Source organism: Conger conger, chromosome 13, assembly GCF_963514075.1.
Source record: "Conger conger chromosome 13, fConCon1.1, whole genome shotgun sequence".
Taxonomy (NCBI): Eukaryota; Metazoa; Chordata; class Actinopteri; order Anguilliformes; family Congridae; genus Conger; species Conger conger.
Window position 1 is genome coordinate 30,608,680 of NC_083772.1, and position 20,405 is coordinate 30,629,084.

Consider the following 20,405-nt stretch of genomic DNA (forward strand, 5'->3'; position numbering starts at 1 on the left):
GTGAGTATAAGCAATAAGCCTATAGAACGAACAACTTGTTCAAGACATTTCAGCACCATAGTACTGAACAGCGTGCGGCAGAGCTTTGACCTCGTTATATTTAAAACAGGCACGCAAGGACACATATACACGCGCGCCCACACACGCACGCAAGCACGCGAGCGCGCGCGCACACACACACACACACACACACACACACAATTCACAATTGTCAATTTGTTATCCAACAATTCAGATTTTCAACTTTTATTAAACAGTATTTTTTTAAATAAATTTTTATACACTTTTATCCTCCCATTACAGGGTGCCGTAATATTTGGGACAAATGGCTTCGGAGGGGTTTTTGATTAGTCAGGTGTGTTCCATCACTTTCTTGGTGCAGGTACAGTACAAGAGAAGCTGTTGAAGCTGTTCTTCCAGCTCATGGTGGCCCAACACTATACTGAGAAACTTTATTTGGTTTCTCCTTAAATTTTTTCACATTTATCACCTTTGTCTGCATATGTCCGATGCCTTATTCACTTGAATTATTTTCAAATCCTTGAGAACCATGACAGTGAAAAGAAGCTGAACTGTAGCTTTAGCTGTAACTGCATGTGTGTGTGTGTGTGTATGTGTGTGTGTGTGTCTACTGTATGTGTGCGTGTTACTTAAAGGTACAATAGGTAAGATTTTTGTGTGCAAAAATGACCGTTGTAAATCCCTTCCTATCATTGAAAAAGTGACTCACTCTCTGCCCATGTTTATTAGTCCTTAAATTTGGGTTTCAAAATATACAGTTGAGACACCGACACTCTGTACCAAAATGTTGTGCAGCTGTACAATAATCCAAGCTCACTGGTTTAAAATGGCTTCTAATTGCCACAGCGTGTTCACAGAAAAGGGATGGGATAAACAGTGTTGTGGTTTGAGGTAGTTTGTTGCGTCAATTACTCTCTTTACTGTTTGTCACAAAAAATTAGTCAGAAAATTATCTTGTAACTTTAAAGATTTCTATTTCAACATTTGAGTCTTGAGTGTCTCTGTTGTGGCTAAAATTGTTCTCATGTTCCTTTTTTACATTTCAAAGAACACCAGCTAAATTTAGAGGAAATAGCCTTACAGCATTTGCATTTTCCACTCATACGTACTATAGTGACACAGTACAGGAGAATTAAGAATTGTGATGGTGAGGCTGTAGGCTCCTTCCTTGAAATCATTCCTTAGTATTGTCACAAATTCGATTGGCTAGAGTACTCCTTAGAAAATATGAATGTCATTATGAAATATTATTTTAATATTACGTGTCTTATGTATGGATATATAGGTACGTATGTCAGAGGCATGGTTGTGCGTGTGTGTATGTGTGTATGTATAATGTGTTCAACATTTCTATCACTTAGGTGGTAATGAGGAAAAAACATCTTTACTCTGAAAAGATCATTCAAATCTCCTCTCACATATACTCAGTAAATGACTGGTTTCCTAGTAATAACCAGCAGTTATAAGTCTTGAATAACCTTTCTGGGAAACAGACTGGTTATCTGTCTCACCTCTTTGCAACACTCACATGATTTTTTTTAATGTGGGTTTCCAGCTCTCCCTCTCTCTCTCTTTTTTTTTTAATGAACACTTTCCAGTTCTCCCACACCTCACGGTATGCCCTACAGGGTTATCTCCTGTTTGCCTGTTTTGCATTGCAAGCTCTGAAAAGAGTCCTCTATTTCTCCCTCAGTGACCTGCTCCTGGGGCTGCCCTGGTCTCCGGGCTGAGGTGAAAGTGTTCCGCCTGGGCTGGAAGGCCTCGGTGAGCCTCTGTCTGAAGGAATGGGAGAGGTAGAAGTACAGGATGGGGTCCAAGCAGAGGTGCATCACGGCCAGCAGCAGCGTGGACTCCTTGGCCAGGAAGAGGTGTCGACTCACCGCGCAGCTGGTGATGACCTTGTTCTGGGTGAACACGTACGGCGTGCGTACGCTGTGGTACGGCACGAAGCACACCATGTAGGCCAGCGTCACCACGGCGATGTTGCGCGTGGCCTGGCGAGCGTTGGCCCGCTCCTCGCCACTGCTGTCGCGACTGCCCCACAGACGCTTCAGCACGAAGCCGTTGGACACCAGCACGGCGGACGAGGTGTTCAGGAAGATGGCCATGCACAGGAAGTTGGTGAGCATGTGCCAGTGCAGCCCCAGCTCCTGCTTGAACTCGGCGCAGGTGACCAGCGTTTTCTCCGGGATGTCTTTGATGGGGATGGCCATGTTGGGCACCATGACGAACAGCACCAGCGCCCACACCACGACCGACATCATCCTGGCGAAGCCCACCTCCTGAATGCGGTAGAGCCGAGAGCTCTGGGTGATCTGCAGGTAGCGGTCGGCGCTGACGAAGGCCAGGAAGATGATGGAGGCGTACAAGCTGATGTAGATGAGCACGGCCGAAACCTGGCAGTGGAAGATCTTGAGGCGCCAGGGAGCCACTTCCAGGTCGACCGCTATCTTGAAGGGCAGGGCCAACGTGAGCAGGAAGTCGGAGACCAGCAGGTTAATTAGGTATACGTTCATGCATTTCTTGGCTTTGCTGCTGCGGATGAATGCCCATAGTGCCAGCAGGCTCCCCACCAGTCCGATCAGGAAGATGAAGGCATAAAAGATGGTAAAGGGCTTCATTTGATCGTTGACCGTGCAGCCATTTGAAGGCCCAGTGGAGTTGGAGCTGGTGTCCATCCTACGAGACGGCGAGAGCCCGTTCAGACGATAGTTCAGGCGAAGACCTGAAGACAAGCAGTCACTTCCATTAAACGTAGCTGTGCAGGCAATCATCCCCAAATGTGTTTTTCTAATGAGTGTGAAGCACATACGCATAACCGATAACAATTCACAATTGTTCTGCAATCTATGACTGATTTTATACTAACGTTCATAGCCTTTGCTTGAAAATGATTGCCATTAATTGCAGTAGAAATACACTGTGAAAGTGTGATCTGTTTTTAGAAGACAATGTTGTTTCGTGATGTTTGGAGGTGGCATGAAGCAGTAATAAAGTGACATTACAATTGACATTAGTTCCATTTTCAATAGTTTTATTGTTTTCATTTGCACCCTATTGCAATTACATTAGTAAAAGGGACTTTGCATGAAGCTGCAACCGCACCCATGTATTTGAAAATAACTTTCCAGCAAGTTATGGTGGAAAGTACCCACACATTTCTCACATTTATTCAACCAACAAGGTTGGAACCAAGCAACTTAAGAATTTGAGACCATTTCAACTGTATGGTATCAGAGTGTTTTTGTGTATTTTTGAAAATCACAAAGAAATAGCTTTACCTTGTGTTCCACGTAGCAGCCTTCAGGTCGCACAGAACCTCTCTGGTCTATCACTCTGTCTTCATCTAGACCTGCGCTGTGCCGAGAGACAGCAGGAAGTGGTTAATGTGGTGAATTCTGCTGTTGTGCGTCATTCCATCTCTCACCTTCATTTAAAGGGACAGACATGTTGAGGGTGGGGGAGTCTTTTCAAAACAGTTTATTTCCAAAACGCCTCGAGTAGCAGTCGCACAGATCTGGAAAATTATCATCGAACATGACGTGTTTCAGTTTTGATACAGCTGAGACTCTAACCTGTCACCAGACTGAGGGAGACTCCTAACCTTTATATTTCACGTGTAGCAGGTCCTATTGTCAGAGGAGGGGTGACACATTCCGGAAAGTGAAGTCACTGAGCCCACATAGGCAAGAAACCGGGGTGCGCTAATACGGGAATAACTGTACAAACCCAGGAGAGCTAGATACATTCTTACTCGTAACAGTGGAGATGGATTCCCAGTTCCTCTTGCTAGATTGGGAAGGCAGACCGAGACCTGCTCTCAGTGTCCAGGATTTTCTCTGCCCAGTCTACATTATGGCTTTACAGACCATATTGCCCCCTCTTATTTCAGGTGCTTTTACATATATTGCTTAATTCAGCTGACATTGCTTAGGGGACAGATACAGGAATTGCAATGACAACCTCATGCAATGAGGTTTAAAGGACACTAGTTTAGTTCTGCTGAAGGCAACAGCATTAGTCACCCTGCGTAAGGCCTTGGCTTTTAAGATTTGCATTAATGTCACTAGAATGGTTGGATATGGATTTGAGGTTGCTTAGTAAAAAGTAAAAAAAAACCAAAAAAAAACGACCACATGTAGACCATCCTGTCCTACATTTCAGATTCCTCTAGCTCTCTCTGTCTGACGATGTCACTCAACCACATTCAACATATCAGGAAATACTGGAGTGAAAACAAAACCAATTAAACAGTTACAGGATGTCATAGATTTCGGTCATGGGTTCTGCAATCTGGTCTTTGGTGAGCAAGCCACATGTTAGCATGTGCAGTCCTGGAAATGAGTGAATTTAGGCAGAGATAGAGTTGGTAAAACCAGGTGAAAACATAAAAGACACAGGGCACACAATGAAGACACATACCTCAGTTTCAGTCACATCCAAGCCGAATAACCCTAAAAAGCAGAAATCCTCCTCTGTGTCTGGAGACTTTTTAGTAAAGAGAGCAGAGCAGCATCCTCTTCCTGTACTACAGCTCGCTATCGTCACAGAAACACGCTTTCCAAAATCTCTCTTAGATTAGAAACACTACCACCAAGTAACAGCCTGGTTCACGTAATGGTTATCTTTCTAAAACCACTGGCAAAAACTCCATGAGTCCAAGAAGAGAAGGTTCAAAACTAGTTATGCACCACTACGTTAATTATAGGGCCTTTCTTGTTTGCTGCTCGAGACAGCCGAAAAAAAATCAGGCTGCTTCTTCTCTGACTTCCTCTCTGCCAACCGCAGTCATTAGTCACTGGTGCTAGAGATGACAGCTTCTTCTCTCATGGAACAAAATCACTCAATAGACCCACCAGGGTCTGTCATACCTTCTTTTACAGAAATACCTCTTGGGCTGCCAGTAACTCCTGTTCATCAGTACAGTGGATCTGGCATGGAAGCAGCAGATTTTTCACAGGAAAGAAAATGAATGGTGTTTCTGAACATAGACCTTCATGCCGTGCCATAACAATATGTATGTGAATAAAACACTCGTGAAGGCTAATTTTATTTACATTTTGTTTTTTCATGGAAAAATATTTATTAATGATCATTCTAATCATTCATGTGTCTGGAAAGATACGCAGATGATTTGTACTTGGAGAGATTTGGAGACACTGGAGGACGTTTGGGCGAAGTTTTGGGTAAACTCATGTGGAATTTGAATGCCTGTAGACATCTTTATCAAATTGTGTACACACTTTAACATCAAGTTTGTGCATAAATATAAAGTAGTTAGGAGTTGGTCCTTGACTTACTTCAGTGCTAAACATAAACATATGTAACGTTTGTGTACAATGTATGTACTTGCTCTGACGTATCTTTGTTTTGTCTGTGATTTCTGAATGGCACAAGCCTCCCCTTTAATTGAAGTCTTCAACCATGTGTGTGCAGTAAAAAGCTTTTGAGATATTGACGCCTTTATCGGACTAGTACAAAATAGGCAGAAACTACCTTCTATGGAAATAAGGTGGGAAGGGTTAACCATAAGACTTTTTGGTCTGCCTTTTGCAAAAAACAAAAGCTTTATTTGTCTATAACAGTTTCCTGGAATAAAAAATAAATGTTGTTTTCCTGCTAATTGTTTTTCTCATGGATGAACAATTTTATCTTTTTTTAGTTGAAAATAAATTCACTAGAAATGAGTCACTAACATGCTGTTTTGCTGAAGAATGGAAAGAAAGTGTCTCTTTAAGGTTCTGGATATTACAATTAGTCAACACATTTCCCTCAGAATTTCTCTGTGAGGCTTTTACAGTGGGAAATTTCTTCACCAAACCGCAGCAGTAAAGCTAGGTGCCTATGCTAGATATTTATACACAATTCTTAGCCCGGTGGTTTGTGCTGCCCCCTAATGTTCATTAATGAAAATAGCATTACTGTAACTGAAAAAACCGTGACTGGTGGCAGCTCATCGAAGAGAGATTTTGGAAAGTCTGCTTCTGTGTGGATAGTGTGCTGTGCGGCCGGAAGAGGATGTTGCTCTCCCTCAATAGTCTTCCCATAGTTTAAATTAAATCCACTATGAAGGCCACACCTCAGAGATCATTAATTGTTATACTACAAAATTAATTATATAACTATGATTAGTTATTTAAAATATCTTTCAATAGATTCTTGTTCATTTGAAAGGATCTAAAACAAATGAAATATCAAGGGCTCACCTTTTAATATTTTTCAATAGCTTCCTAGCCATTAGACACAGAAATCTAAAAACAAACAAAGTATGGCAGCCATGCCCCATAGATCACAGGACACCCCTCCATAAACAAACACTGTCCTTGTTATCAGATTTAAATCATTTGTTGATTCAATCATGGTTGTTGGATAAAGATGATCTCTCATCCACATGGAAGGAAACAGAGTTGCATCTTATAAACTTTATGGATACAAGATGATAGTCTTAAGTGTTTCTTTATCCACATACACTCAGTAAGCACTTTATTAGGTATTTATTAGACTTCTGCCCGTGGAGCAAGTTCTCCAGACAACTGGAGAAGCACCGCCCCTCACATGATGTTTATGTCCAATAGGAGGCACTAGCACCAACCTTACCCGTTAAGGCCCTTGCTCATTTTGTTGCTGCTCTGCCGTGCTGTCTGCTGGCCGTGCTGTCTGCTGGCTGCTGGCCCTGCTCTGGAAATCACACGAAAGCTGCCCTGCTGCCTGGCTCATTCTGCATGCTAAAGCCATAGTACTGCCTGCATTGCTTGTTTTCCTATGCTATCGCTCCTATGCTGCCGTTGCATGCTATGGCTGCATGTGTTATTGCGGAGTCATGAACACTGACCTTAACTGAGGCTAGGGAGGCCTACTGTTCTTTGAGTGTTATTCTGGGATCTTTTGTGACTTCCTGGATGTGTTGACATGATTCCCTTGAAGACATTTTGGCAAGCCGACTGCCCCTGGGAAGATTCACCCTGTTCCAAGTGTTCTTCATTTGGAGGTAATGGCTCTCTCTGTGGAGTTCCAGCGCCTTTGTAACCCTTTCTTTTCTTTGAACATGACATAGTGTGTTTGTAGAGTTGGAAGTAGGTGACTACTTCACTCTGATGATAAGGTTCAATATGAGTGACATGTAGGGCTGGCTGCAATCTGGCATGACTGTGTTAAATCAGCTAAATCAGCTATTTAAAGCTAACTGTGTGGACACATGTGGACACACAGCATGTTGCCATGCCAGATAGACAAAAGCAGAAAAAAGCCATTTAGTTAGTTAACATTAGGCTACATGGCTCCCCATAGCTAAATCTTACCTTGTTTACTTTCTAGTTCTTATACAGGTCTTGTCCCCATATTCAGTAGGAAATATCACAGGCTAGCCTGCTATCGACCAAGATTAATTACACCAGAGGGAATTGTTGAATTCCTTTCAAAAGAAATAAAATAAATGCAATAATAGTTAAATACCCAGTTATCTCGGAAATGAGACGGGTGCGTGTGGGGTTTGGACCCAAAATGCACGACTCAGAAACAATGGTGTAGTTAAGTCCCATCAGGGCTTTATTCTGGGAAATCCAGAGAGCGTAGTCAAAAAACAAGCAATGTTCATACACGTAATTATCCAGCCAGAAAACCAAAGTGCAGTACCGAGGGAGAAGGCAGTCTCGTAGTCGGTACACCATGCGGGAGGTCCGGTAGCCAGGAAAGCTCTCAGCGGGGCAGAAGTACAGGCGGACGGTAGGCAGGCTCAGGGTCAATGACGGTGCAAGAGTCAAGACCGAAGTCTGCTCCGCCGGGCAAAAGCACAAAAACAGCAGGCAAAGTCGTGGTACAGGCAGGCGATGGTCAACAAAACAGAAGTCAATAAACAATGGTCAATAAAAATGGCTTGATATAACCGCTCAAGCACTGCACTGCACTGCACTGCACTGAACACATGATTAGAATGTTAGTATTACCCAATTCTGATCTAGCATTAGTATGTTAGTAAATAGACAAGGGAAATTGAAACAATTAGGGTGTGAGTGACAGAAAGGGAGAGAGAAAAAGCAGGACACGGAAAAGTGCATGCTAAATCAATAAACCGTACAACATAACATGGAACATAAATTGTGACATAACCAGTTTGCAAAACAATAACAATAAACTATATAACATGACATGGCAAGACTAACAATTAAATCGTAACAACTAAACCTGAAACATAACATGACATGAAAACGTGGTGAGACTAGACTAACATAATACGTGACATGACAATAACATAGCCAAGACAATAACTAAACATAAAACATGACATGACAAACATGAAACGTGACAGGAAAAACCGGTCAAAACACGTTAACTGCTGCTAATGACAAACACTTGTTCTACAACAAAAAAGTGATATGAAAAAAATTATTAAACAATTAATTATAGCCAATTTATAATTAATGCTATATAATTAGCCATACATCATTTTGAGTCTTAAATGAGCAGTGTAGAACAAACAATATAAATCTGACTTGTTGGGGCCCATTTGAAACGAATATGGCACACCTAAATGCGCTATCCATAAAATACCAAAAAAATACAAATATAATATGTAACCACTACTGATATTGATATTTTTAATGTATTATATTGCTGTAATTTAATGTGAAAAATGCCTGTGACTGTGGTGTAGTTTCAATGACAGCAAAATGCACACAGGAATCCTATGTGTGGCAGAGTGCTTGATTCACACACATCACTTTTGTGTGGAATTATGCAATTTAAATCTAAATTAAAGAAAAATGAGTCAAACCAATTATAACAAAATATGACTCAATGCAGAGGACCGCTATGGACTGTAGACTCATAAAATAGATGATAAAATATTGATATTATTATTGCTATAATACTATCCCCCCCCAAAAAAACAATAAATACATTTAGATTCTTCTCATGCCAATTCCAGAAACTATCGCTTGGTCAACTATAGTTTGATTATTTCAAAAATGGACAATTTTAACAATCTGTTTTGAGTGGAGAGCATTGAGTAAACGCAATGTTATCAAGACATTACTGATGAAAGAGCTTCAGTTTTCAGTAGTCTTCAGTAGTACTATGTCCAGTCCCAGTGTGTACAAAATCAACAAAGACAGTTGTGTATGTCTTTACTGTGTTTTTTGTGTTATCCTGTTTGCATACCAAATTCCCCACTGAGATAAGAGAATGGAAATTGGACGTGGTTTCATTCTGAAAAGGATATGTGGAGTAAACAGAAGCTGTGTGTTACTATTTTGAGAACTGAGCTCTTTCGTGTCATGTATTTCACAAATGGGGTGAAAAAGTAAACAGTTTTGTTGCTTTGATTATTAATTATATACAAGTACAAAGTGTATACCTTAATTGCGTGCAGTACTGAACCCTTCAACAGAGCTCTGCGTGCATGTGAGCACGAGGACACGTGTGGTGTGTGTGATTCATGCGCACCTGCGTAGGTGTGGGTTCAACAGAGTCCCCTTTCAGCCTCGCTGTAAGGTTTTCTTCTGGGTCTTCCTGTTATGGCTGCGGATGGGGAGAGTTGCTCTGTATTCCTGTGCCCGTTCATCCAGGGACACAGAGCAGCGCTCCTCTGGGCTCGGCTTCCTGTGTCCTCCTTCCCTCTCCTCTTCCTCCAGAGCTCATTGGCCTCAGCAATGTAGGAGGAAGCTGTCCTCATCTCACTTCTCAGGAAACTGCACTAACCACAAGCTCTAACCAAGTCATATACACGGTGAGCTCAAAAACCAGTGTTCAGGTGTTGATGTTGGTTTTGGTCTGTGGTGTTTTAAAAGTATATATACAGAGGACTATATATCTCTATCTCTGTCTCTGATCTGTGTGAATCATATCTTTGGTGTGCTGGCAGCAAAGTGTGTCTTTCAGTGGTGAACGCACCATACACCAGTAATCCCATGGACCCAATAAGCCTGTGTGTGTGTTAGCGCTCTTTTTCCAGTCTCATATAAGTATGGTATATGCGTACTGTACTTTTTGCCAACTGAATTGAAGGCACAATGACTGCTCCTCTGCTTTTTGTAGCCCTTTTTGAAGTGTGTGAGTTTTGAGTCCTTTTTGCCTCTGAGGGGAATTACTACATGCTGTACCCTCCATGCACATGTGCATTTCACACAAGCACATGACAGAACGACAAATGGCACACAGTGCATTAGGGCCTAACATATGTTGTGCAATCAGCCATTCTGATTGCTTAAGAATGGGCCCTCAGTACACAGAAACCTCACACAAATCATCCGGTTCAGTCTAAAATGCACCTGTGTGTGTGGCAGCGTGTGTTTGTCTCAGTTGTGCACCAATTTATACAATGTAATATAAAGAATAAGGAATATAAATAATGTAATAATATGTAATCACTACCAATATACACTCAGTGAGCACTTTATTAGGTATTTATTAGACCTATTTTTTGTACTTATAGTCTTCTGCTGCAGTAGCCTACTTAAAGGTTTGACGTGTTGTGTGTTCAGAGATGTTCAGAGATGTTGTTCTGCATGTTCTGCATAGCACTGTTGTAATGTGCGGTGATGTGTGTTACTGTCACCTTCCTGTCTACACTTATACTCTGCAAGCCTCTAGCAATCCACTTACTGGCTTTGTAAATGTGTTCAAGCAGGATGGACCCTGAGGAGCTGATGCTTCTGTTTTGTTGATGGGAGTAAGGAGCTGAAAGACAACCTGACAAAAGAAAGCTTGAATTATGCTGCTTTAAAATTATTGCTTGTTTTGTGTTTAGCAATATAGTAGGTGTTATGTATTTTAAAGTATGTAAATGTAGGCTTAAGATTATCAGTCCACTTCACGAGTATTCAGAGATAAATATTGGTTTATGGTTACAAAATGTCAGATTTGAATAACTCATCATGTTTCCATATCTTCTCTTTGTCACAATAACTTTAGCAAAACATTTGTCTTTTATTTAACTTTTTTCATTCACAGTCTCGATTTATACAGATAGATATTTTACTGATGCAATTCAGGCTAAGTACCTATCTTCAATGGCTTATCTGGAACTATAACCTGAAACCTTTAGCTTCAAGCCCAGTTCCGTAATAATTATATCACACTTCCACACTATGTGTTATGTGCTTATTTAACGACTGAGCTGTATATATTCCTCAATGGTTTGTTGGCACATCCTCATGGAAAATTTTTAAATTGACCATTGTTGACATAACTGCTAGTTCTCAGCTTGATTATTATCGTGCCAGCACCAGAAATGAAATCAATATCTGCGTCAGGTCTGACCAGTTTGGACCACATTTTAACACATTTTATAGATGAAGCGAGTCCAGCTCAGGTCCAGCGCGACTCGAATGTACAAAAGGGGCATTACTGTACTGTGATCCCATTTCTATCTGCTACTCTCTGCCTCCATATTAGTAAAGTGAAGAAATACACAAGGAGGTCAGACTGCTTGTGCTCTTTAAAATGAAATATTATACAATTTCAAAATCACAGTATGTATAAAAATAGCTAATATACTCCTCACAAACATATTGTTGAATGCTCTCTATTGCTGAAATAATGACTAAATATACCATGCAGTGGTAAAAAAAAAAACCTTGACCCAGGGACCATACCACTTTCTATCCTCTCTCCTCTTTCTTTACATTTCTGCATCTTTATTTCTGCGCACTCGTTCTCCTCCTCTTTCCAGAAAGGTCTCTCTCGTCCGTTCCCGTCGGTCTCCTCTCTCTCTCACATGTTGCTGACGCTGTGGGCGTTGGTCACGTAAGGCCTCCTGGGCTCCACTGCCGCGGGCGAGAACTTCCTGAGCAGCGACTCGCGGAAGGTCCTGCACATGAGGAAGTAGATGACGGGGTCCAGGCAGACGTTGAGCGCAGACAGGAAGAGCGTCCCTTCCTTCACCTGGAAGAGCAGGAAGCGGCTGCGCTCGCTGAAGGCCTCGGAGGTCTGGCTGATGGTGTAGGGGATGCGGCACACGTGGTACGGCACGAAGCAGAGGAAGAACACCAGCAGGATGCTGAAGATGCTGCGGTTGGACTTCCTGTGCGCCTCGCTGCTTTCCTTCCGCACGCGCCGGTAGGACTGGTACACGTGGTGGGCGATGGAGGAGTAGCAGAAGCCCAGCAGCAGGAAGGTGGCCCAGAACAGGCTCACGCACAGGTAGGTGGAGGTCTTGTGCCACTGCACCCCCAGCGGGGTCTTCAGGCTCATGCAGTTCTTGGCTCTGGCCTCGTCCGCCTCCCTGCTGGTCAGGATGGAGTTGGGCAGCAGCGCCACGGCCACCAGGCCCCAGGTGAGTGCGGAGAGCACCCGGGCCACGGACACGTTCTGCACGAGGGTCGAGACGGAGGAGGGCAGGCCGGCGGTGTGCACGATCTTCATGTAGCGCTCCAGGCTGATGAGGCCCAGGAACACGATGCCCACGTACATGCTGGAGTAGAAGAGCACGGCGGTGTAGCGGCACACCACCACATGGAGGCGCCACCCGCCCACCTCCAGCACCGCGGCCACACGCCACGGGTAGGACAGCAGCATCAGCAGGTCGGCCACCACCATGTTCTTCAGATACACCACCAGCCCCGAGCAGCACGGCACCCGCAGGAAGATCCAGGCCGCCAGCAGGTTCAGAATCAGGCCTGCCGCGCAAATGAGGCTGTACAGAGCCGGCAGGACCTGGAGCGTGAACGCGCTGTTGTAACCGGTCCCGTTCGCGCGGGGAGCGGTGCTGTTAGCGGAGTGCATGTTCACAAAGCCTGTAAAAGGCAAGAGAGACTGCATTGCTTCATTGCTTGACATTTTTATGTGCAGAAAGCTGAGGTGGCGCCGATTGTGTTCAGCGCTGTTTCCTGCAACCTCTTAACCAATGTTGATATATTGTGAGGTCATTGCATCTGGCTTTTTGTTTCGTCATTTCATTCTCGAAATGCAGGTTAGCCGGTTGTTTGGAGAGTTTCTAAGAAACACTTTCTAACACAACTCCTTCGCTAAAGAATGAGGAATTGGATCCATTCTCAATATGTAGCATATTTTAGCTACAAACACCCATCAATCAAGCATAAAACCAGTCATGGTGTCTGCAGAGACCTGGAGAAGCATGCAGGCATAGAGTATTGTGGGGTGCAGGATAAACACTTATACAGATATACTGCAGTGTAGCGTTACATTAGTATAGATGATTTATTGTGCCTAAAATGCTGTAAAGTCCTCAGCTGCAAGAGAATGCATAGTGTAAGATGTGCTCCTTCTTTTCAACAAGCAAACGCTGGTGTCAGGCATTACGAAACTGTATGAAACCTGTAGTTTCCGTCACTGTACATTTTATTTGCTATATACCCATATTTATTATTTATTGATGGCTAAGACACTCATCACAGGTCATGGATGGATTTAATATTGTAAAGTGCAGGTAAGACTGACCTTTGGCTGTGAGGTGGATGAGGCAACAGGCTGTTGTTTCCTGAAGAAGCCAGTGGAAAGAGGCGGTTGAGTTGCGCTTGGGCTGCTGTTGGGTGGGGTCATTAGCCAGCGGGTTTGAGGCTGATCAGGCAGTGATGGACGGTTGTCTCCGGCTATCATCTGTTTTATGGTCAGCCACACATCTCTATTTATCTTTCATCTTCCGATGCGGACACACATGCACACATCTCTCTCTCTCTCTCTCTGTCTCTCTCTGAATCCACCCGCTCATGTCGCTCCTTTTTCAGTGCCTCGCAGTTTTCAGATGCAATAACCCCTCCCCGCCCAGCTGTGACTTTGATGTTAGAGAAATTAAAGGAAATCAGTCGGGGACCACAGAAAAGAGGAAGTGGTTGATATTAAAGAGGAAGAGGCCACTTACAGCGCGTTCTTCGCTATCTTTGAGTCCAGTTTGCAGTTTCTGTTCATCCTCCATCTGACATCACTCTCCCACAGGGAACACAAGACCCGAAAAACACAGCTGACTCTCAATTTATGAACCGCTTTTGTGTGAGCAGAGTTCACAGTGATCAGGGCTTTGCAGCCTAATCCACCGCCACCGTGTTTTCTTTAGTGGGAGGCCTGTCCAGTAACATTCCCTTTTTCACACCCAACCCTGTGCCTGACAATAAGGGGGGCATATTCTACATGGTGGCCAAGGGATTCTAGGGAAATTGTTGTTGGGAGTCACTACGATGTTTCTCATAATCATAATATTTATTGCTGGCTATTAAGCAAACTGACTATATTTACAGTGCTCTCAAAACCGAGAGCAACTCAATTCAAATGCAAAAGGCTGAAAGAGCACGAGGGCCCCAAACTTTCACCCTAGCCTACACCGTCTTAGTCTAATGTGGCAGTTCCACTGTGTTTGCTCATTCATCTCTACCGGTTTGTCCTTCATTTTCCAAATTTATCAACAGTCAAAAAAAAAAAACATTTCCAACTTCAGTGGAGGGTTAATACCTTTGCATGTGTAATGGGTGACAAATCGCAGAGGTGGGATTTGAGCCTCTCACTTGTCCAAATATTTGTTGAACAAAGGCGTTACCAGTCAGCTAAAGATGAATTTGCCCCTAGCCAAGGGCAACAATGTCCTTTTTTAAATTTATTTGAGGGTTAACTCATCAGGGAGTGTTGTCGAGGTAACCTGCTACAAGCCTTCGCTTTCACTGCACTTTACCAGGCTTACTAGTGAACTAGCTGAGCTAACCAGGCTACACATGGATCTTGAGAAAAAAGGCAGGCAGAATCAAAGGGTCTTCTAGTTCGCAAACCAGCAACATCAATCAATACTGTCATTGCTAGGTAAGTTATCCATGAGTACCAGCTAACACACTCAGTCAGTCCGCCCTAAGTACTGAAATAACTAACTAGTTAACTAATTAAATGAACACTATGACAAAAAACAAACACTATTGTAAAAAGATTTGTTGGCTAAAGCACTTGCTATGCCATGGAAACCATTGGTGAAAGTCACCAGTGAAGTTGTGCCGAATGAGCCGGCCCTCGTAAACCTCAAAGGGCACATGAGACAGCTGAGCTGGGCAGGCAGCACTCAAGACAAGCCAATCCTCTGATCAACAGGATTTATTTATTGAATTGTGTAAAAAGTGACAACACAAAGACTCTCAAGAGTAGTGAAAGCTGCATCGTTTCCAGCACGCAGGATTGCATCCGCACAGATGGGTGTGAGTCACCGGCACACGCACAAATGGACACACTAAATCACCGATGTCAATCACGTGAGTAACTCATGGAAATGACATCACAGCGGTGTAATATCCAGTTCATAAAATACACACATACAGTACTGAAAGGTTTCAAGAGGTATCAAAAAGTGAGTTAAAATGCCAGATGACTACATACATACTATACATGCTGTATCCCACATAGCATAACACTCTGTGTTAACATCCATCCATTCAAACAAGCTAGAAGAAAACATTACAAAAAATGACTACATCGTAGTGAGAGTACGATGAATAAAATAAAAAAAACACAATAAAATGTGTACAATGCATTAAATAAATAGTTTCACAGTAAAAAATAATAACTGCTAGAATTCATTGTGGCTGAAACTTGGTATAGACAAAAACAAAAAAAACAAATTTGTGTTCCTTTTTCAAGAGATAAACCTCCTTATAAGGAATGCTCTATGCTCACTTTACATATGTAGTCCATTTCCTGACCAATGACAGTAAATGCAGCGGTATTGGGTGGTTGGTTAACACATATATGCAGCACTAATTTGCATCATAGGTGTTACTTGATCAGCACAATGTATGCATGTATGTCTCCAAGTGTGTGTGTGTGTGTGTGTGCGTGTGCGTGTGTGGAGAACTGCGTGTAACTGCTAAACTGGATAGTGTGTGTATGGTACTTGTGGGTGTACAGAATGTGTGATGCCATTATAAACCCCATCTCTGTATATTTCTGTGCCTCTTGTTCCTGTGTCTCGTCTCGTCTTTGATGATCTTGACACCCCCTGTCTCCTCTGTCTGCGCTATATCCCTTTGTCTGGGGGAAGTTAAAGATGTGTTCTGTCTGGGGCGTTATTCTGATCTCCAAGGTCTGCACCCAGCAACCCCACCACTCAGGAAGATCCTTAGCATAGATCACAATAATAGCAAGCAACATGTCCACCCAAAGCAATTACTTTGAGAAATCAGGGGCAGCCTATAGCCTAGTGGCTAAGACCCATGACTGGGACCCGGAAGGTTGGTGGCCCAAGCCCAGGTGTAGCCACGGAAAGATCTGCACATTACATTACATTACATTAATGGCATTTGGCTTATCCAGAGCGACGTACAGTTGATAACTAAGCAGGGGACAATCCTCCCCTGGAGACATCCTAGACATCTACCTTAACCACTACGCTACAGGCTGCACAGCTGTTGGGCAAAGGCCTTAACCACGCATTGCTCCAGGGGGGATTGTCCTCTGCTTAGTCTAATCAATTGTAAGTGCCAGCTAAATATCAAATTATTTATTTTACTTATTTAATCGAATAGAGAAAATCTAACAGCTTCCAAAATATGCAGCCGCCGTTTCCATTGCTAATGAGTGATAAGCCTTCAGGGCTGAATCCCTCGTTCCCAAAGTCCCATGGAGTCTCTGCCACAATAGCAGAGGCAGTGTCAGACTTACATCTGGACTATAGCTGACAGATAGCACTTGACGTGCCACCCAAGCCCCAGTACTTATAGGAAAGTCTGCTGGTTTGCAATTGCCTGGGGCGCTGGAGACTTGAGGGCCCCCAACTGGCTATAAGAGGTATTCTGTACTGTTTTAAGTTTGAATATGAGTAAATATATTATAAGAAAAATAACTCTACAAACTGCACATTTGGGCAATATGGCAGAATTTATACTGTAGCAAAAATGTTCTGGGGCCCAAACTGGATATACTGCAAATACTGGCTGCTATTGAATAAAAACCCATTCAAACCTAAAAGGTGGTGAAATATGGCATCTTGGCTTCTAGCCAAATATTGTAAACTACCAAAGCATCTTTGTAGTTGTGCATCACACTCTTTACCATTCATCTAAAAACAAAAAAACAAACAAAAAACAAAACACCAAATTACACATCACCAGTGGGAGACGCTGTTCCTCTTTGCTCACATTTAAAGTCTATTTCCACCATGGCCTCCCACGGTTTCCTGCAGCCTGTCCATTTCTCTGCATACCTCCACCGATCTGCTCCTGCTTTCCAGCACTCTTACGGGTGCAGGGATCCCTCCTGAGAGATCTCTGAAGAGGGAGATCTGCCATTGTCTTTGTTTTCTTATCCCATGGTACGCATGCTTGCACTTCCACACATACTGAACCTATGTGCTAACTCCTTTCTAAAGGGGTGCATTTAAAAAGAAACAGTGAAGCTAAGCCACAAATGAATGTTCTTCTCAGGGTATTCGCAGGCCAAATGTACCATTCTGTCTCTACCGAACTGGCCATCTAGCATTGTCCAAGTTTAGATAAAATTAATCTTAAGTAATTCCCAGTATTTACACTGCAAAGAATTTAAGTCAGCAGTCTGCTTCAAAATGGCTGCCGTACCTTTTGCTCATGGGGAGTACCCATATTGCGGTGCGGAAATAAGGCACATCATAAATGTAGTGCAATTGTCATTGCCATCAATAACAGCAATAATTGACAATGACAATTATCAATAGAAATGAAAATAAATACAAATTCAAAAGGTGGTGATCTTGATCTCCATTTTGGCAGATGTAGACCGTGATCACTTGCTGCTTGAGATGTTCACTCCCTGTTGTTTTGAAGTGGTCTTCATACCGGGCCAACCTGAAACACACAATGAGCACACAGAAATGTTAGAGGCATGTACACTACTTCTAACTGCCTTTTAACTTCCCACCCACATACAGTACACATTAGATCAGACATTGACAGATTACTATACAGTCAATTGCACTTTACACACACACACACACACACACAATACCTTGTTCTTGCGGAAGCCGGGTCCACAGAGCACGCCTAGCAGGGCGTTCAGAGTGTGGGCAGCACAGAGCAGCACTTGGATCCCACTGGTCGCCATGAGCAGGGAGAAGAGAACCACATTCCACAGGACCACCCCCTGTGGCTCCAAACAGGCCAGTGCCCATCGCTCCCTCTCAAACAGGTAGTACTTTTCACTGCATAAACACAGGCCTGTCAGACTGAGCTTTCTCCACACATGCACACACACACTCAGAGACGCATGCACACACATACTCAGAGACACGCACACACACACTCACACACACACACACACACACTCAGAGACACACACACACACACTCAGGGACACATGCACACACATACTGAGAGATATGCACACACACACACACACACACACACACACACACTCAGAGGCACACACACACACACATACACTCAGAGACACGCACACACACACTCAGAGACACACACACACACACACACACATACACACATACACACACTCAGAGGCACACACACACACACACACACACACACATACACTCAGACACACACACACACACACACACAGACACACACACACACACACACACTCAGAGACACACACACAAGCACAGACATGTTCACCTGGCGGACTGCCTTTCCAGGGGCATCTCCCAGTTGAGGCCCTGGGTACTGTTGTGCAGACAGTAGGGGCCCCGAGCCAGCCCTGTGCCGCTCACTAGAAAGCAGGCCCCAGCAGCTGCTAACGCCACACAGGAGTAGCCCACCTGGCACAGCATCTGAGAAGAGAGCAGAGACACTGTCACTCAAGCCGAGGCTCACACACAAGCACCCACATGTGCACACACACACACACACACTCACACACACACACGCACACACATGAGCACACACATGCGCACATACACATACACACACACACACACATATACACACACACACGCGCACACACACGCGCACACACGCGTGCACACACGCGCACACACACGCACACACACTCGCACACACACGCGCACACACATGCGCACACGCACACACACATACACACACACACACACACACATATACACACACACACACACACATATACACACACACACGCACGCACGCACGCACGCACACACGCACGCACGCACGCACACACTGAAACTGACAGGAGAAAATTGTGGAAGTGCTCACTTCGGCCCTGAAAGTACAGCAGCCTGTCTTTGAGCTACTGGACACAAACCCTCGGGCCGCCAGGAGCACCTGCAGAACACACACATAAATATCTGAACAGGCCCACACACACTCGCGCACACTTTCAAAGTAAAGTGAACAGAGCTATATCTGAGTTAGCCTGTATGGAACAGCCATTTTGCTGCCCCAACACTTTAGCCTTCCCCTTCATTTACCCTTTAACATTTGTTTTGATCAATAGTACATAGTTCCTCCATTGGAACTAAGCCATAATTCTCAGTCTATAATTCGTATTACATGCATTTGCGGATCAGCTCATACTATTCCAAGTGTTGTAATGTATCTGATGTTAATATAATAAATCATGCTATTATGATGATATATTGGTAGGCAGAGATCCAGATGACACAATTCAAGACTCAAATTACTCAACAACAAAAAACATGTAGTAAGCACAGGCAGTTGAATACCTCCGTTTTGGAGATGCACACGGACACACAAACACACACAGAGGGGACCTACCAGAAAACCAGACGCCCACAAGCCTGTCCCCCAGGTAGCCAACCTGGTCACATGACCTTCCTGCAGGTAACGAGTGTCCAGGTTTGGAAACAGTAACAGGGCATTGGCCACCATGGAAAGTATCGCCAAGGGAACCAGGGACACGCCAACACAATGGGAGCAGCGAGCAACGCACATCCCACTACTGGACTGTATCGAGAGAGGGGCATCAGCGACACGATAACCTTACAATCAGCAAACATTCACCCTACCATCCTACAACATCTATAACAAAAACATAGATCCCTAAATGAAGTGACATATATTAGTCACATATTATTATCATGTATTATTGAGACAGGGTTAGGAAGACTTACCTGAATGAGAGACAGCAGGGAGCTCCTGGGTTTTTGCAGCAAGTCAAAGGTCAGCTGTGATCAGCACGTCAGCCAGCGCACTCAAGGAACAGGTGCACAGTGAGAGAGTTACTTGAGTGTGTGAGAAAAAGAGAGAGCAATAGCTGTATCCGGATGTACCTAACAGACTTGAGGAACTCTTCACTGACCTCTGGTTAAATACTGTCCTCATAGATGCTTGCATCAACAACCAGAGTCAGGCTCCACCTCTTTCTTTTCAATCACACACACATGCCTATATATGGAGAAACAGAAATTATTGAAATTTAATTACAACATGCACTGTCGTGTCTAGGAAACATTGACTGTGAATACAAGTGAAACAAACTTTGTCAACATTTACATCATATTTTATTCCACCAGGGCTTGTCCAGCAGTGTCCTCG

At 43.7% G+C, this 20,405-nt stretch overlaps 3 protein-coding genes across 6 annotated transcripts; all 3 read right to left on the reverse strand.

Annotated features, from left to right (window-relative positions):
• Positions 1–208: 208 nt before the first annotated feature.
• Positions 209–4,744, reverse strand: gpr171 (G protein-coupled receptor 171). 4 transcript variants are annotated; one of them, XM_061217952.1, is made up of 3 exons: positions 4,444–4,744; positions 3,303–3,373; positions 209–2,746 (listed from the first exon to the last, which is right to left on the reverse strand). In XM_061217952.1, exon 3 carries the CDS (start codon positions 2,697–2,699, stop codon positions 1,644–1,646), a length of 1,056 nt encoding a protein of 351 aa, XP_061073936.1. In that variant the 5' UTR covers positions 2,700–2,746; positions 3,303–3,373; positions 4,444–4,744; the 3' UTR covers positions 209–1,643. The 4 variants fall into 4 exon arrangements, with proteins under 4 accessions (XP_061073936.1, XP_061073933.1, XP_061073937.1 ...); XM_061217949.1 differs by having other exon boundaries at positions 3,303–3,378; XM_061217953.1 differs by having other exon boundaries at positions 209–2,700; positions 3,303–3,448.
• Positions 4,745–10,905: 6,161 nt separating this feature from the next.
• Positions 10,906–13,686, reverse strand: LOC133108558 (P2Y purinoceptor 14). Its single transcript, XM_061218137.1, has 2 exons — positions 13,417–13,686; positions 10,906–12,752 (listed from the first exon to the last, which is right to left on the reverse strand). The coding sequence occupies exon 2, from the start codon at positions 12,739–12,741 to the stop codon at positions 11,731–11,733; it is 1,011 nt and encodes a 336-aa protein (XP_061074121.1). The 5' UTR covers positions 12,742–12,752; positions 13,417–13,686; the 3' UTR covers positions 10,906–11,730.
• A 1,344-nt stretch (positions 13,687–15,030) lies between these two features.
• Positions 15,031–20,135, reverse strand: LOC133108439 (transmembrane 4 L6 family member 5). The gene is made up of 6 exons (XM_061217966.1): positions 19,982–20,135; positions 19,626–19,814; positions 19,104–19,172; positions 18,549–18,703; positions 17,923–18,115; positions 15,031–17,762 (listed from the first exon to the last, which is right to left on the reverse strand). Exons 2-6 carry the CDS (start codon positions 19,800–19,802, stop codon positions 17,748–17,750), a joined length of 609 nt encoding a protein of 202 aa, XP_061073950.1. The 5' UTR covers positions 19,803–19,814; positions 19,982–20,135; the 3' UTR covers positions 15,031–17,747.
• Positions 20,136–20,405: the final 270 nt, after the last annotated feature.